An 18,927-nucleotide genomic window follows, 5' to 3' on the forward strand; every position below is an offset into this window, starting at 1 on the left:
AATAAAATACTGTTAACCTGATCTTTCAAATGGCACAGGTGTCTACACCCCCCAAAAGATCATGGAGTGAATGCTAGAGAGCACACTTTAAATTAAAACCATATTTTTTAAGATTGTGAGAAAAGAAAGAAAAATGCCAAGTGATTTTGCAGACAACTCAATCAGTGTTTTATTTGTTCGGTTTGGGAACATGTGAAAAGCATCTTATCAATCATGCTTAATATTGGAAACTCCATGTTTTCTGTGCTGCAACACAAGTTGAGAAATCATGCCTCAGTAGGATTCGTGACTTTTCACATGAAAATGTCGGTATCAATTTCCTCGTCAACAGTCACCGACAGATATGGGCGATTGAATTCCAGTACAGGAGGAAGGGATCTAGGAACAATTTCAATGGCAGCAGTAGCTGCAGGTTCAGTGTCATTCTCGTCGACATTTAAATAAGCTTCTTGAATAGCCTGCTAAAAAATACAACAAAAATTAGTGCAAGATTGTGTCTGACTCAGGGTTTTATCATGAGAAAATCTAGGCCTTCAAAACAAACAAATCCACTGAATGTCTTAAGAAACAACATCATGTGGTCATTTCTCACTCTGATTACCTATTGATCTGGTTCCTCTAACCAGTTCTAAGCATCATATTTGTGTATCAGTCAGCCTCAAGGAACTGATGGAATTTTCTGAAAATCTTGATGTCAATCTTCTCCATAATTATTCTTTTCCTAGTTCTTATCTCTCTCCCTTACTGTTGATGAGAAGCAAGATCCCCATACCAGGCTCATTATGCTAAAAATACGAACACTTATTTCATATATACATCATATATAATATTAGTCTGTTACTCCTATAATATTATAAACAGTACGTTTCCAAAAGTAGCCAGCACATAAACAGATAAATACAAAAGTTTATATAACTGGATAAAAGACTTAGTAATATACTTTAAAAATATGCTGCAGTAATACACAAAGCATATAGTTCATCAGCACTATAGTATATTGCATTTTAAAATGGAGTTTCAGAGTTTTTAGGGGGTTTTGGATGTTTTAAGTAGATTTTCAGTTTCATTGTTCTGTGTGGCAAAAGGACAATAAAGAAATCGTATATATTGTAAAAAAGAATTACAGTGCCTGAGCAGATCAGACTAAAGCAGGTATTTGATAAACGAGACTGCCTGCACAAAGCTTGCAAATATATTAGGTTTCTCCTCCATCTCCAATGCTAACTGCAGTCTTTGCAAAGCAATTGGTACCGAATCATCTGCTCCTGAAAATTCTGTGTCAGAGGTGAGGAAACTGTGGCCCTCCTGATGTCTTTGGATCCCATCAGCCCCAGATAGCATGACCAAGGGAAGAGGGGGAGCTGGGGCTTAAGAGTCTCTCCATCAGTTCTGTTGGGAGACCAGCTCCATTGGGGCTCCCCCCTCAACTGTCATCAAGCACCACTCATGCCATTAGGCTATAGCAGAGGGAGAGATGGGTTTTTGGTGCCTCTTAATCATCCTAGCTGGAATAGCAAATATTTAGGCTCCTCCTCTCCATGAGAGATGGGATTGTGGTTTCAGTACCCCAAATTATGTTCATTTGAACATAATTCAGACAAGAGGGTACCCCTGTGGAAAATGGAGGATGCAAGAAGATATAGATCAACCTGTAGAATTTTGAGAAGCCTACCTTGGAAACCTTCACCTCAGGCTTCCCAGGAATTTCAGAGAGGTCTGCTTGATCTATTCTCCTGTTGAAAGAGAAACCAGAGGCTAGTGAGGTATTGCTATGAAAATAATTGTGCCAGGAGAGTTTTGGGTGTCATATGGCAGGACAGAATTATAATCAAAGATGTGCTCTCCGAAACCCACATTCCTAACATGTTTGCACTCCTGTCTCAGCGATGTCTATGCTCAATTGATCCTGTTCTGGAATTACAAGGGACTTGGTCTTTACACAGCCTATCACTACCCCTCAAACTCACAACACCTACAAATATGTACTACACTCTTTCCACTATAGCATGCCCACTTACTGTGATTTTGTAGAATTCCTCCATTTTAACAAAACGTCTTTGCTAAGAGCATTTTCCAACTGCTTCATTTTTTCTTTGTCAGGAAGAATAAATAATGCTGAAACATTGCTCTTGTAAGGGAGCTTCACAACCTTGCAGGACAGGATCTTATCATGGTAAGTCTCAAACCAGCTGTCTTTGTTCATCATAGGGACTTTCACCGTTGTTTCCTCATCCACATAGAAGTCTCCTTCTCTTGTATTCAGAGAATCGAAAGGTTTTTCCCAATCGGCTTATGGAAAGAACAGTAACAGCATACATGTCATTTAGTTCTTCAAAATATTAATTGTCATACTCAGAGCTTTTAATAAAAGCTCCTGTTTTAGTGGCATCTTACTATGCTGAGATACCTGCCTTTATTGCTCTGTTCTTAATCTAGTTCCCAATTACTTAATATCATTAAAGCCAAGTCCTGACAAAAGCTGACTCAAGATAGTTGTTCAGCTCCCAGTGACACTAGAGCCAAGGCAGTGGAAATGGTCAGAGGGGGAAAGAACATTTTCTTCTCAAGAGTATGTATATGATTGGTTGCATTATTATCAGGTTAATGAAATGTTTAAAAAGGATTGTAAAGAGTGAGGTTATGTGGAAAAGGATTCAAAATTTCAAACAGAAATACTAAGTAACGACTATAAAATTTTATCAAAAATGTATAAATTGTTGCTGGAATGGTATACAAAAGATGAAGTTAAATCGGTGATGGTACATTGGGCCAGGGATTTTGGATATAATATACTATTGGATCCTCTTCATGGATCACTGCCTAGCTGTGGCGAAGGGGCTTGAATAACTCAGAGAAGCTATGAGCTATGCCATGCAGGGCCACCCAAGATGGACAGGTCATAGTGGAGAGTTTTGACCAAACGTGATCCACGTGGAGCAGGAACCGGCAAGCCACTCCAGTATCCCTGCCACTCCTGGTTTTAAAGTAACTGGAAAATAACTGAAATTGAAACTGTCGTCTTTTTTGTGAATTGGGGGATTAAAAGAAAAAAAGGTAATTATTTTAAGGGAACAATTTTTGACTGTTACTGTGTTCCCCTAGAGGAAGTTTGAAATTGTTACAACAACAGCTGGGTCAGGGGAATTTTCCACTCCAAAACAAGTTCTGATCATGGGATTGACCCTGGCCTTATCTAGAGTGTTATGGCAGATGGAAAGGAGAAAATACATTTGCTTCAGGAAAAAACGACGAGGTCTGGTAGATCATTTCGTCCAGACGTTGGGCTGCAGCGAAGAGCATCAACATCTGGCCCTTCTGGATTACCAATAGGAGCTGCATTGGCACAATCTAAACCCAAAGGAATGGCATCCGAAGATGTTTTGGCTCAGGCATTAGGTAAAATTAATGAATCTTTGGAAAGAATAAGTAAACAAGTAGCTGAAGCATCAGTTAAAATCGATCAAAATACCACAAGTATTAATAATTTGGGACTGAAGGTAAATACTAACACAGAAACTATTGAGAAATTACTACAGGAATCTACCTAGACCCGAAAGACAGCTGAAGAAGCAAAGGAAATAGCAACTACTGTAGAAGAGAAGATACCACCGATTTACAAACAACTTGAAGACCACAGGTCAATATTGTCTATGATTGAATTGAAGGAGAAGCAAACGAATTTGAGGATCAGGGCCGTACCTGAACTTGAAAAAGACAATCTGACTGACTTTTTTCACGCAGGAATTTGCAGACTTTTGGAACCCAGATTTGGAGAAGGAAAACTTTAAGATAGTGAGTGCTTTTAGGCTTGGAAGAGGAGGGAAGAAGAACAGGGCGAGAGACTGTTTGATCACCCTCCGAACAAAAGAGGAGAGAGATAAAATCTTGAGTCTGCACTTCCAGAAGACTTTGGAAATACATCAGTCAAAAGTGGAGATATTTAAGGACATTCCGAAATATCTTTTGGACCTTAGATCCAATTATAGAGATTTGGTCACCCTGCTGAGAAGCAACGGAATTATCTTTAGGTGGGAATTCCCCCAAGGCCTATCCTTCAGCTACAAAGGGAGAAAGATAAAAATAAGATCAGAGGACGACAAAGACAGATTTTTAAGAGACCACGGAGAAGACCTGCAGAAAGAAGCTGGAGAAGAGTTAAGAGCACTAGAAAGAGGAATTTTAGACATACCAAGACTACCTCCTGAATTAAAAGACCGCCTGGAGAAGGTGATACCACTGACAGAAGAGGAACAGGCACTTGGTGCAGTTGGAGGAGAAGCAAAGTAACTACATCATGGCTCTGCAACTTTTAACTTGGAATTGTAATGGTCTCAACTCCCCCCAGAAAAGGAAAACTGTGTTTCATTTATTAAAAAAGGAACAATTGGACTTGATTTGTCTACAGGAAACACATGTAACAAGGCTACACAGGAAAGTATTGATCAACAAAAGATTGGGCCAGGAGTTTATTTCTTCGTACAAGGTTAAAAAAAGAGGGGTAGTGATTTATGCAAAGGAGAGACTATTACCGAAATTTATCTTCAAAGATGACCAAGGAAGATTTGTGGCAATTGAAATTCAAACACAAGGAGAGAAATTTTTGATAGTAGGAGTTTATGCACCAAATGAGGGGAAATCTGAATTCTTTAAAAAGTTGCATGAGACCTTGATGGACTATTTGGATTATAATGAGATTTTGATGGGAGACATGAACGGCGTGGTATCTACACATATGGACAAGGCACAAAGACAGGTAGTCACTAAGGACGGAGGACTACCGAAAACCTTTTTTGAGATGACAGACAACTTCGACCTAGTTGATATCTGAAAAACAAAGAATCCCCTGGCCAGAGAGGGAACCTTCTTCTCTGAAGCCAAACTGACATGGACAAGAATTGACCAAATATGGGTAACTAGAGGAATGGCACCAAAGACAAGAAAAGTGGAAATCTGCCCCAAAACTTGCTCCGACCATAATCCTGTGAAGATGGAGATGAAACTAACACCAACTGGTTCCTTCAGATGGAGGATGAATGACACCTTATTCAGAGATGAAGAAGTGCTTAAGAAGGCCCAAAAAACTTTGAGAGATTATTTTGAGATAAATATGAACACCAATGTGGAAAAAAGAGTAATCTGGGATGCAAGTAAAGCTGTTATGAGAGGGTTCTTTTTTTAAAAAAAAATCATATTTATTAAAGTTTCCAAGACACAAAAGATAGAAATACAAAGAAAAAAGAAAGATAAAATACACTTAAAACCTTACTTTCATTGCCAACTTTCTGGGACTCCCCCATCCCCCTCCCAACTGTATTCCCCTTTCATTAATTTGGTTCTACAAGCTCTTACTCCCAATTTAAAGCTTAATTTGTTTAACCCACTATTCAATTTAAATTATACAATCATTCCGCCATCCCTCATCATTAACAGAAAAAAGTTTTTTCCCCCAAAGTCCACCCCAGTTTCCTTCCACGAACTCCCAGTCAAGCTTGCAAAAATATATCATTTGCCAGATAATAAGTGTTGGAAATGTAAAGAAACTGAAGGAACATTCTTTCACCTTTGGTGGACATGCCCAAAGATTAAGGCCTTCTGGGAAGTGATCTATAATGAACTAAAAAAGGTATTTAAATACTCCTTCCTTAAGAAACCAGAGGCCTTCCTCTTGGGCATTGTTGGCCAAATGGTGCCAAAAAAGGACAGAACTTTTTTTATGTATGCAACAACAGCTGCAAGAATACTTATCGCAAAGTACTGGAAGACAGAAGATTTGCCCACTCTGGAAGAATGGCAGATGCAACTGATAGACTACATGGAATTGGCAGAAATGACTGGCAGAATCTGAGAACTGGGAGAAGAGATAGGGGAAGAGGACTGGAAGAAATTTAAAGACTATTTACAAAAGTATTGTAAACTGTATGAATGTGAGACAAAAGACATTTGAGTCGGCTAATAAATGTGGGAAATTGTTGGCTTGGCAAATGAAAAAAAAGACAAAAATTAAATACGGTTACAGGGACTTCCGGGGGCGGCGCGAAACTGTAATGGCGGTCCTCTTCGAGCTCTGAAGAGGGGCTCCGCGGAAAAGGGTCGTTCGCTGCGGCATAGCGACGACCCATTAAGATAAACCACGGGTAGAGGGAGCCCGTGGCCGTGGGACTCGGCGGGCACCAGAAGCTGCTCCGAAAACACAGAAGGGACCCCGTAAGGAGACCCGGAGTGAAGGAGGGGTAGCGGTGCTGTGAGTTCATCGCTCTTTCCGCGGAAGCGAAGCCGCGCGGCTGTTACAGATGAGCGCTGATCCTTCTTCCTAAAATCAACGCTAAACTGCAAGCAACATACCCGTGAGTAAAGGGGTTTAAAATTTGGCAGAAGAAATTCGGTAAATTTGGCTGAAAGCGGGAGACGAGAAAAGGGAAGTCCGTCTTCCGACATTGCTGAAAGATCAAAGCAAAGCTTCTAAAAACGGAAGCGTTTGAATCGGGACTGTGGGAAGCTTAAACTTTTTCGTGCTATAAGATCTGCTTATTTTACTGAGCTGAAGGTGGAAATGGACACTGATTGAAAGAAGTAGTAAATGGTGACTTTCCTCCTATCTTTTTTCTCCTTTGGGCTGTTTTTTTTAAAAGAGCCAGATTGTCGGACTGCCAGAGAGAGGGTCTGTGTCAAACTGCGGAAACAGTTGCAAAACTTTGCTGGAACGTAACTGTTATATTTGAGCAGAAAAGACTGAATGGGATACTGTTACAAGCACCTTTCATGAAACTTTGTTGATCTATAAAAGGTGCTTTGGGAAACTTTGAGTTTATGAAGGGACTTTTGGACTAAGGAATCTACTGTTTTGAAACAACTTGGAACTTTAATGGCGGATTACTTCCTTCTTTGTCTTTGAAACCTGGTGGTACTCCCCCTACAGGGCTTTCGGATTATAAAATCCTGGGAACTGACTTTTGTTTTGAATTCCATCTCACTGGTTGTTTATTTCTGAATTTGCCTTTCCCATGGAACAATAGACAATTTGACCTTGAACATTGACAGATGTGTAATGAGTGGTGCAGGGAGAACAAGAGCATCTAAAGCAAAGGAAACTAAAGAGGCTAAGGAAAAAGAAAAGGAAAGAAGACAATTCGTACAAACAACGCTGACTCAAGGACGCCGTTCGTCGGTTCCAGCTGTACTGGTGACCCATAGAGAACAAGGGGAAACAACTGAGAAGTCCACTGAAGAAGATATGGCAGCAGGTGGGTCAGATACACTATTAAAACAAATATTGGAGCAATTATCAAGTCTAAACCAGAAGGTGGACGACCAGTCTGTGAAGATAGATAAAGCAACTTCCTCGATTCAAAAATTGACTGACCAAGTTTCCCAGCACACGCAAGCCATAGAGAAATTGCAAGGAGCAACAGCGGAAAATCGGGAATTAGCTGGAGAAGCGATCCAGAAAGTGGGAGTCTTACAAAAAGAGGTTGAAGAAATAAAAGGAGAAGTTAGGCCCCTGCACAAACAGGTGGGTGAACAACAAGTCTATCTGTCAATGGTGGAACTGAAAAACCGCGAGAGCAACATCAAATTGAGAGGCATCCCGGAACTCGAGCAAGGAGACTTGATTGGATACTTAACACAGGAATTCTCGAAGTTCTGGGGTTTAAAGGAAGATACAGATTTCAGGATAGTCTCGGCATATAGACTGGGAAGACTGGTAAGGAAAGACAGATCCAGAGACTGTTTGATAATTTTAAGAACAAAGGAAGAGAGAGACAAGATCCTAGGCCTACATTTCAAAAAAGCAATTGAAATACAAGACAAAAGGGTGGAAATTTACAGAGATATCCCGAGGCAACTGCTGGACCTTAGAGCCACCTATACAGAATTAGCAAAATTGCTGAGACACAACGCAATTCCCTATAGGTGGGAGTTTCCACAGGGATTATCCTTCACCTACAAAGAAAGGAAGGTTAAAATAAGAACACCTGAAGATAACCAAAAGTTCCTTCACGACCACGGAGAAGATCTCCAAAAAGGAGCGGATTGGCTTCCAGGTTTACCAGCACCAATACTGCCCGGAAGTGGGCCAACGCCTACACCCTCGGGATCTGAGAAAAAGGAAGACACCCCATCTTAAGAACATTTTAAATAGAACAGGATGTCTCTGCAGCTACTTAGTTGGAACATAAATGGCGGGAATTCTCCGGAAAAAAGGAGAAGGATATTTCATATCCTAAAAAAAGAACAATTGGATGTAATATGTTTGCAAGAAACACATGTGACTAGGCTCCACAGGAAAGTATTAATCAATAAAAGACTTGGTCAAGAATTTATCTCATCAGACAAAGTTAAAAAAAGAGGTGTTGTAATTTATGCAAAGGAGAACCTGTCGCCAAAATTTTTATTCAAAGATGATCATGGAAGAATTCTCGCAATTGAAATCCAAACACAAGGGGAAAAGATTTTGATATTAGGAGTTTATGCGCCAAATGATGGAAAATCAGAATTCTACAAGAAGCTGCATGAGACAATGTTGGACTATCTGGACTATGCTAATATCATTGTGATGGGAGATATGAATGGGGTGGTGTCTACAAATATGGACAAATCCCAAAATCAAAACTTAACAACAGACGGCAGACTCCCTAAAACCTTTTTTGAAATGACAGACAATATGGACTTGATTGACATCTGGAGGACAAGGAACCCCTTGGGTAAAGAAGGAACCTTCTATTCTGAGGCCCACTTGTCATGGACACGAATCGACCAAATTTGGATATCTAGAGGGCTGGCGCCGAAAACGAGAAAAGTGGAAATCTGCCCAAAAACCTGCTCCGACCATAATGCCTTAAAAATGGAACTGAGACTTTTTCCAACTGGATCCTTCAGATGGAGAATGAATGACACCTTGTTAAGAGATCAAGAGATTGTGAAGAAGGCCCAAAAAACACTAAAGGACTACTTTGAAATAAATTTGAACACTACGGTGGAGAAAAGAACAATCTGGGACGCAAGTAAAGCTGTAATGAGAGGGTTTCTGATTCAACAGAATTCGATAAAAAGAAAATATTGGAATGGAAAAAAAGGAAAAATTTTAGAGAAAATAAGTGAAGGAGAGAAAAAGCTGAGAACCAAACCAAAGTCAAAAGAGGTGCTAAGAGAGATCAAATTTTATCAAGCACAATATTCGAAACTGATCAACCAAGAGATTGAGTGGAAAATTAAACAAATGAAGCAGAGATCGTTTGAATCAGCAAATAAATGTGGAAAGTTGTTAGCTTGGCAATTGAAAAAAAGACAAAAGCTAAACACAGTCACAAACCTGGAGATTCAAGGAAAAATAGTTCAGAAACCAGAAGAAATAAGAAAGTGCTTCCACAGATATTTCAAGGAACTTTATGCACAGGGGCCTCAGAAAGAATCGGATATAGACCAATTCTTGAGGACAAATGGACTATCTAAAATAAGTCAAGATAAAAGATCAATTCTCAACAGTAAAATAACTCAACAGGAAATTGAAGGTGCCATTCAAAATATGCAACTTGGCAAATCTCCAGGCCCAGATGGTCTCACCTCCAAATATTATAAGACTCTGAAGGATTGTTTGATACAACCGTTGTTGGAGGTTTGCAACCAGATTATGGAGGGGAGAAGGGCACCGGAAACGTGGAAAGAAGCATTCATCACATTGATTCCCAAGTCAGAGAAGGAAAAGACTCAGCTTAAGAACTACCGTCCCATCTCACTCCTGAATGTGGATTACAAAATATTTGCAGACATTTTAGCAAGTAGACTTAAAAACGTTTTAAACGAAGTAATTCACAAGGACCAAGCAGGCTTTCTCCCTGGTAGACACATGTCTGATAACACCAGGAATATTATTGATATATTGGAGCTGTTGCGAATTAGAAACACAAGGGCTGCTTTAATCTTTATTGATGCGGAGAAAGCATTTGACAACATTTCTTGGATGTTTATGAAGAAAAATCTGAAGGGGATGGGAGTGGGACGGGGGTTTGAAAATGGACTAGAAGCAATTTATTCAGAGCAAAAAGCCAAGTTGATAGTGAACAATGTGGTGTCGGACGAACTTCTAATTGAAAAAGGGACACGACAGGGGTGCCCTTTATCCCCTCTGCTATTTATTTCTGTTCTGGAGGTATTGCTGAATATGATTAGGGAGGACCAGTTGGTGCAAGGTATAGAGGTCGGAGCGAAACAATACAAACTGAAAGCCTTCGCAGATGACCTAGTCTTGACAGTACAGGAGCCAGTATCTAGCACAAAAAGAGTTTTGGAACTTATTTTGGAGTTTGGTCGGGTGGCGGGATTCAAGTTAAACAAACAAAAAACTAAGGTTTTGGTCAAAAATTTGACACCTACTGAGATAGAGGGGTATCAGAAAGAGACAGAGCTAAGTGTGGTTAAAAAAGTGAAATACCTGGGGGTGTATTTGTCCACCAAAAATTTAAACCTTTTCAAAGATAACTATGAAAAATGTTGGTCGGAAATTAAAAAAGACTTGGATATCTGGTCAAGACTGAAACTTACCTTGTCAGGCCGAATCGCAGCTATAAAGATGTGTGTTTTGCCAAAAATGCTATTCTTATTTCAAACCCTTCAGGTCGTGGACAGAATGGAATGTTTTGGAAAATGGCAGAAGGATATTTCTAAGTTTGTCTGGCAGGGCAAAAAGCCCCGAATAAAATTTAAAATACTAACCGACTCAAAAGAAAGAGGGGGGTTTGCCCTGCCGGACTTAAGGTTGTACTATGAAGCTGCAGCCTTCTGCTGGTTGAAGGATTGGTTCCTGTTGGAAAACACCGATGTCCTAGATCTGGAGGGGTTTGATAATGTGTATGGTTGGCATGCATACTTGTGGTATGACAAGGCGAAGGTTCATAAATTGTTCAAAAACCATATTGTCAGAAAATCAATTTTTGCCGTTTGGATGAAGTATAAGGATTTATTAGAAAACAAGACCCCGAGGTGGTTATCACCTGTGGAAGCCAAGATTTCAAAAAAAAAGCCCAATATGGAGGCCTATTGGCCAAAATATTGGGAACTGATTGAAAGAGTTGGAGACAATTGGAAGCTCCAAAGCCAGGACAAATTAAAAGGTAAGGTGCGAGATTGGTTACATTATGCTCAAATTCAAGAGGTATTCAAAATGGACAAAAAAGTGGGTTTCCAGTTGGAGAAATCGAAACTGGAGACGGAGTTATTAGAACCAAAGACTAAGGTACTTTCAAGGATGTATGACTTGCTGCTTAAATGGAACACACAGGATGAGACAGTTAAATCTGCTATGATAAAATGGGCACAGGATGTAGGACACAACATTATGTCTGAGGACTGGGAAAGGTTATGGAACACCGGCATGAAATTCACGGCATGTAGTGCCTTGAAAGAGAACATTATGAAAATGGTATACCGGTGGTACATGACCCCAGTCAAGTTGGCTAAAATATACCATCTTTCTGATAATAAGTGTTGGAAATGCAAGGAGGCAGAAGGGACATTCTTTCACCTCTGGTGGACCTGCCCGAAAGTAAAGGCCTTTTGGGAAATGATACATAATGAGCTGAAAAAGGTATTTAGATATACCTTTTCTAAGAAACCAGAGGCCTTTCTTCTGGGCATGGTGGACCGGAAGGTGTCAAAGAAGGACAGAACCTTGTTTATGTACGCAACTACAGCAGCTAGAATTCTCATCGCTAAGTTCTGGAAAACACCAGATTTACCCACACTGGAGGACTGGCAGACGCAGTTGATGGACTACATGGAGTTGGCAGAAATGACTGGCAGAATCCGAGATCTGAGCGAAGAAACAATGGAGGAGGACTGGAAAAAATTTAAGGACTACTTGCAAAAACATTATAAGTTGTTTGAATGTTAAGATAGCGCACGATTAAGAAACATTATGCTTCTGCAATTTATTTTAAGCAAATGATAAAGTAAGCATTGATGGAAAAAAACGAGACATATTTGAAACAAAATATTATGTTTATTAAGAGTTTTAAAATTAAATTACAAACTTTTGAAATTGGTAACATAATATACTTAAAGGTATAATAAGATGGGAAACAAGATAACAAATTGCTGAACTGGCTAGAACAATGAATGCAATGCTGAGAGGATGTGAGGAGGTCCAAAAGTGAACTGTTGAAAGATGTTAAGGAAAGTTTCTTAATATTTTTTCTTTGTTTATTTTTTTTTCATATATACATATAAAAAAATGTTTCTTGTACGTTGCCATGTAAACAAATTTGTTAACCTATGAAAAGAAACGCAATAAAAATTTTTTTTTAAAAAAAAAAAAAAATTAAATACGGTTACAAATTTAGAAGTCGAAGGAAGGAACATACAGAACCCAGCTGAGATTAGAAACTGTTTCCAGAGGTACTTTAAACAATTATATACACAAGGACCACAGAAAGAAATTGATTTAGATCGATTTTTGAAAACAAATGGATTACAAAAAATCTCTCAGGAAAATAAATTAATGCTGAACTATAAAATAACTGAACAGGAGATAGAAGGTGCCATTCAGAATATGCAACTAGGCAAATCTCCAGGACCGAATGGACTGACCTCTAAATATTACAGATCCTTAAAAGAATGGCCTTGGAGTTCAAAATGAAGCAGGGCAAAAGCTAATAGAGTTCTGCCAAGAGAACAAGCTGGTCATCACAAACACTCTTTTCCAACAACACAAGAGACGACTCTACACATGGACATCACCAGATGGGCAGCATCGAAATCAGATTGATTATATTCTCTGCAGCCAAAGATGGAGAAGCTCTATACAGTCAGCAAAAACAAGACCTGGAGCTGACTGTGGCTCAGATCATCAGCTTCTTATAGCAAAATTCAAGCTTAAACTGAAGAAAGTAGGAAAAACCACTGGGCCTGTAAGATACAGTCTAAGTCAAATCCCTTATAAATACACAGTGGAAGTGAGGAACAGGTTTAAGGATTTAGATTTGGAGGACAGAGTGCCTGAAGAACTATGGATGGAGGCTCGTAACATTATACAGGAGGCAGCAACTAAAACCATCCCAATGAAAAGGAAATGCAAGAAAGCAAAGTGGCTGTCCAACGAGGCCTTACAAATAGCGGGGGGGAGAAGGAAAGCAAAATGCGAGGGAGATAGTGAAAGATACAGGAAATTGAATGCAGATTTCCAAAAAATAGCAAGGAGAGACAAGAAGGCCTTCTTAAACGAGCAATGCAAAGAAATAGAAGAAAACAATAGAATGGGAAAAACCAGAGATCTGTTCAAGAACATTGGAGATATGAAAGGAACATTTCGTACAAAGATTACCATAATAAAAGACAAGAGTGGAAAGGACCTAACAGAAGAAGAAGACACCAAGAAGAGGTGGCAAGAATACACAGAGGAATTATACCAGAAAGATATGGATGGCTCGTACACCCCAGGTAGTGCGGTTGCTGACCTTGAGCCAGACATCCTGGAGTGTGAAGTCAAATGGGCCTTAGAAAGCACTGCAAATAACAAGGCCAGTGGAAGTGATGGTATTCCAGCTGAACTATTTAAAATTTTAAACGATGATGCTGTTAAGGTGCTACACTCAGTATGCCAGCAAGTTTGGAAAACTCAGCAGTGGCCAGAGGATTGGAGAAGATCCATCTACATCCCAATCCCAAAGAAGGGCAGTGCCAAAAAATGCTCCAACTACCGCACAATTGCACTCATTTCACACGCTAGCAAGGTTATGCTTAAAATTCTACAAGGCAGGCTTAAGCAGTATGTGGATCGAGAACTCCCAGAAGTGCAAGCTGGATTTAGAAGAGGCAGAGGAACCAGAGACCAAATTGCAAACATGCACTGGATTATGGAGAAAGCTAGAGAGTTCCAGAAAGACATCTACTTCTGCTTCATTGACTATGCAAAAGCCTTTGACTGTGTCGACCACAGCAAACTATGGCAAGTTCTTAAAGAAATGGGAGTGCCTGATCATCTCATCTGTCTCCTGAGAAATCTCTATGTGGGACAAGAAGCTACAGTTAGAACTGGATATGGAACAAATGATTGGTTCAAAATTGGGAAAGGAGTACGGCAATGCTGTATATTGTCTCCCTGCTTATTTAACTTATATGCAGAATTCATCATGCGAAAGGCTGGGCTGGATGAATCCCAAGCCAGAATTAAGATCGCCAGAAGAAATATCAACAACCTCAGATATGCAGATGACACAACCTTGATATGCAGAAAGTGAGGAGGAATTAAAGAACATTTAGTGAGGTTGAAAGAGGACAGTGCAAAATATGGTCTGAAGCTCAACATCAAAAAAACGAAGATCATGGTCACTGGGCCCATCACCTCCTGGCAAATAGAAGGGGAAGAAATGGAGGCAGTGAGAGATTTTACCTTCCTGGGCTCCATGATCACTGCAGATGGTGACAACAGTCACGAAATTAAAAGACGCCTGCTCCTTGGGAGAAAGGCGATGGCAAACCTAGACAGTATCGTAAAAAGCAGAGACATCACCTTGCCAACAAAGGTCTGTATAGTTAAAGCCATGGTTTTCCCAGTAGTGATGTATGGAAGTGAGAGCTGGACCATAAAGAAGGCTGACCGTCGAAGAATTGATGCTTTTGAATTATGGTGCTGGAGGAGACTCTTGAGAGTCCCATGGACTGCAAGAAGATCAAACCGATCCATTCTTAAGGAAATCAGCCCTGAGTGCTCACTGGAAGGACAGATCGTGAAGCTGAGGCTCCAGTACTTTGGCCACCTCATGAGAAGAGAAGACTCCGTGGAAAAGACCCTGATGTTGGGAAAGATGGAGGGCACAAGGAGAAGGGGACGGCAGAGGACGAGACGGTTGGACGGTATTTTCGAAGCTACAAACATGAGTTTGACCAAACTGTGGGAGGCAGTGGAAGACAGAAGTGCCTGGCGTGCTCTGGTCCATGGGGTCACGAAGAGTCGGTCACGACTAAACGACTAAACAACATACAATTGGATGATTGGATAAAACTATGGAATGGAAGATTAAGATTTACGGCATGTACTGTGTTAAAGGAAAATGTTATGAAAATGGTATATAGATGGTATATTACACCAGTAAAACTTGCAAAAATGTATAAAACATGTAATAAGTGTTGGAAGTGTAAAGAAAAAGAAGGGACATTTTATCATATGTGGTGGGAATGTAAGAAAGTGAAAGGCTTCTCGGAAATGATTTATAATGAATTGAAAAAGATGTTAAAATATACATTTGTTAAGAAACCGGAGGCTTTTCTTTTAGGAATTGTAGGAAATGAAATATGTAAAAAAGACTGTAAAGTTTTCAAATACGCAGTAACAGCGGCGAGAATACTCCTTGCCCAAAAATGGAAACAGGAAGAATTACTGACGGTTGAAGAATGGAGATCGAAAATGACGGACTTTGCAGAACTGGATAAACTAACAGGGAAGATTCGATATTTGCAAGACCAGAAGTTCATCGAGGACTGGGGAAAATTTACAGATTATCTGAAAAATATATGTGATGAACAGACAACTCTTGTAGGTTTTCAAGATGTTCTGTGGAAATATGAGGAATATTGCAAAAAAGAGAATAAGGCTGGGGAGGGTATATTTTAAAGGCAATATTAAAATTAGAAAATGTGTAAACAAATAAATAAAACGGAAGATTGGCTGAGAAACTGAGGGATGTAAAAAAAAAAGAAGATTATGTGATAAATTCTGATAATGGTCGTATAAATTTGTATTTGAAAATGAATAAAAATATTATAAAAAAAGAGAAGATGTTCTTCTCACCAGTCTCCGAAGGAAGGTCGTAGTAGATATGGACTATCTTCACAGAAGGCAAATCTCTGTCACCTTCAGCAAGAGGAGAATGGTCATCGTCCCCCTTGTGGTGACAGTGGGCAAAAGCACAGAGCCCAGCCAGAAGCAAAGACAGGTAGATGTGAGGCATTGTGTTCCTCTGGAAGTTCTCTGGGGGGAGGGGATCACATTTAAAAATTACCATTGCAACTATACAATGAAGGATGTTGGCATTGTGTTTAGGTCTATTTTATATTAACATGGCAGACAATCTTTATTTGTTGCTTTTGTCCTCTCCGGTCTCTTAGGCTTCTCTGGTACTGTTGTGCGGAGGACTCTGGCTTGCATTTCAGCTATTGTCTGGCATTCTGGCAGAAAATTTTTAAAAACCCACTTTTCCCCCTTTGGGCAGAATATTAGGGACAAAGTGATCTTTGTTAAAACCCATGTTTTTGTTTTTTAAAAGGAAACAAACGTGCCAGCACTCATCCTGAAGACTCATCATGAAGTTGCTATAGGAAGTTCCAAACATTTAATAATTAAAAAATAAATAAATGGTGCCAGTACTGTGTGCCCCCAGAAAAAGCACAGGTTACAACCTTTGTCAATTACCCAAAATGGAATAAGGTAAAGGACAGCAAAATTTGCCTGATGCTATTTCTTTTTTCTTTTTTCATTTTATCTTTCATTTTAATTTTGCATTGTTACATTCAGTTACACCTTTTATTATTCTTTACAATACATACTATCAACATATATATTACTGTCTATTCGTTTTTCTGATTTATACCATTGTGACTTCGCTCCATCCATGCTCAGCTTTCAATATTATTCATTACTATAATATTGTGTTAAGGAAAATTATTTACATATTCCCCATTAGTCACTTTTCTTTTTTTAAGCTTAACTTTACGAACTTCAGTCAATGCATATCAATAAATCTGTTTTGAAATGATGCTTTGTCATGTATTCTTCCACACATTCCCATTCTTTCTTTAATTTTTGATTTGATTGGAATCTAGTAGCCGCTGTCATTTTAGCCAGATCTATAAATTCACAAAGCTTGTTTTGCCACTCCGCTACTGAGGGAATGGTGTCCCCTTTCCAGTTTTTGGCTAATGGTAGTCTGGCAGCAGCTGTGGCACATTAAAACACATTTTTCTTATCACCGGGGATGTCTTTTGAGACTAAGCCTAGTAGAAACGCTTCTGGCTTTTTCTCAAATGATGTTCTAAACATCTTTTTTAGTTCTTCGTGAATGTTACTTGTCAGGAAACTGACATCAGAGCAACAGGTGAAGGAGAGGCTCTCTGATTCTGCAGGGGAAGGAACAAGCACTAGGGGGAGATGCAGCTTGATGGAGGGGGAAGGAAATCAGCGTAACACCAAGGAGCCAGGAGAGCAAATGGGAGAAGAGGTGGAAGGGCTCCGGGATTCTTCCTTGGAAGTCAGTGAGGAGAGCCCTGGTCCTCCACTACCCACGCCCTCCTTGCGCAGGATACTCCCGCACAATGAGAGGTGGAGACGATTGGGAGTCAAACAACTCTTATGCTGGCAACGGTTTAAGAAACGCCCACAGACAGACTCTGCGAGCGACTGAGGCAGCCACGCTGAGATGGGCTGTGCAGTCAGGACTGTTTAACCCAGGCAGCCAAGCTCCAAAAGGGGACAGTTTATGCACGAGTAACTCCAAACCACTACATTACTCCAGAATGTTTTTATTTTCCCACATCCCCACCATACATGATACATCGTTCCCTCCACCTCTTGACATCTCCAACACAAATTTGATTTTAGTTTGTATATTTTGGCTAGTCTGACGGAAGTCATGTACCACCTACATGACTTCAGTACGTGCCTGATGCTATTTCTAACCACCCTTTGCAACTCCCCATTTCGAAAGCTGCTTCTATTCTGCAGCCTCCTTTTCAACCCATTTTTCACCATCACCTCCTTTTTCATACCTGCTCCTCTTCTCTCCTTACCTGACATTTCCATTGACACACAGACCACCCCCATGGTACCCTCCAAGCCACCCTCTGCTGTCGCATCATTGGGAAAGGCACGCTTGATACTTACGGAACGTTCAGAGGTGTCTCTGGGAAGAAGCAGGGAAAACTCTTTGCAGTATGTGGCTATTTATGTTGGGGCACTGTCTCCTTCATTAAACACAACGGACTAAGCCAAGAACAACAAATATTGACTATGGCTTGCATTGCTGGATACCATCATCATCAATCTTTTTTATGGTCCAGAGACCCAACAAATCATTACAAAGCAATACACAATTCATACAGCCTACCTCCAGGTTAAACAAGCATTTTGTTCAGAATATAGGGATCGTTGGTTCTTGCAACCACCGATAAAAACTTTGCCACTGCTAATGTTCCAGCATTTGTCCTGTCTTCCAATAGGAACCTGACATAGTTAGCCTCTGATTTTCCCGGGAAAGGTACCAGCAATGGTAATAACAGTTCAGCCGTGACTTGCTCATATTTTGCACAGTGCAATAAAATATGTTTTATGGAATCGCTGTCTTGAGCACACGAGCAAAGTCTGTCCTGGTAGGGAACTCCTCTCAACCTGCCATCCAACACTGCAGAAGGAAAGACGTTTAGTCTGGCTTTGGTGAAAAGCCTTCGATAATTTGGTACTGTCAGATTTTTAATGTAAGATGTTAACTTAAAGACATGCCCATATTGTACTCCTACTGCCAGCAGACTAAAGAATGCGTGTGATCGAGATCGCAAGTCACTGTGTGCATTAACCCATAATCTTTGCTTTAACATCTTTAGGGCGCCTTCATAACCCAGGCAATACAGTTGGGAGGGGGTGATCGACCAATAGAGGTGGCTTTTTTAGCCATGGTTTTCTGCCATTTGCTGACAAATTCCTCATTGGTCAGGTGTTGGTACAAACCCTTCCCTAGATCAAACACTGAAATCCTGAGCCAATGTTTTAGGGCAGCCCACCACGCTTTAGTTGAAATTGGGCATTCACCAGCTTCTAAAAGAAGTATGGAGTTGGGGACACAGTTGGGTACCTGCAGCAGAGATCGTAGAAATAATAATAATAATAATAATAATAATAATAATAATAATAATAATAATAATAATAATAAATTTTATTTATATCCC

At 40.0% G+C, this 18,927-nt stretch overlaps 1 protein-coding gene across 3 annotated transcripts; it reads right to left on the minus strand.

The window, feature by feature from the left end:
- Positions 1 to 201: 201 nt before the first annotated feature.
- LOC308575669 (alpha-1-antiproteinase-like) lies at positions 202 to 17,979 on the minus strand. 3 transcript variants are annotated; one of them, XM_081174480.1, is made up of 5 exons: positions 17,870 to 17,979; positions 15,782 to 15,961; positions 2,019 to 2,289; positions 1,673 to 1,730; positions 202 to 458 (listed from the first exon to the last, which is right to left on the minus strand). In XM_081174480.1, exons 2-5 carry the CDS (start codon positions 15,939 to 15,941, stop codon positions 294 to 296), a joined length of 654 nt encoding a protein of 217 aa, XP_081030606.1. In that variant the 5' UTR covers positions 15,942 to 15,961; positions 17,870 to 17,979; the 3' UTR covers positions 202 to 293. The 3 variants fall into 3 exon arrangements, with proteins under 3 accessions (XP_081030606.1, XP_081030605.1, XP_081030607.1); XM_081174479.1 differs by having other exon boundaries at positions 1,673 to 1,733; positions 17,870 to 17,974; XM_081174481.1 differs by lacking the exons at positions 15,782 to 15,961; positions 17,870 to 17,979 and adding an exon at positions 17,755 to 17,843 and having other exon boundaries at positions 1,673 to 1,733.
- Positions 17,980 to 18,927: the final 948 nt, after the last annotated feature.

The sequence above is a fragment of the Podarcis bocagei genome (genome assembly GCF_964188305.1).
Source record: "Podarcis bocagei genome assembly, chromosome: 1".
In the NCBI taxonomy this organism is placed as follows: Eukaryota; Metazoa; Chordata; class Lepidosauria; order Squamata; family Lacertidae; genus Podarcis; species Podarcis bocagei.

Bases quoted from the DNA above. Each gene is read 5' to 3' on its own strand.
- LOC308575669 (XM_081174479.1), bottom strand. From the start codon at position 15,941: ATGCCTCACATCTACCTGTCTTTGCTTCTGGCTGGGCTCTGTGCTTTT. The intron at 2,290-15,781 runs GTGAGAAGAACA...TCTTTCCATAAG, and splicing joins CGACCTTCCTTCGGAGACTG to CCGATTGGGAAAAACCTTTC. The intron at 459-1,672 runs GTAGGCTTCTCA...ATTTTTTAGCAG, and splicing joins CTGAGGTGAAGGTTTCCAAG to GCTATTCAAGAAGCTTATTT.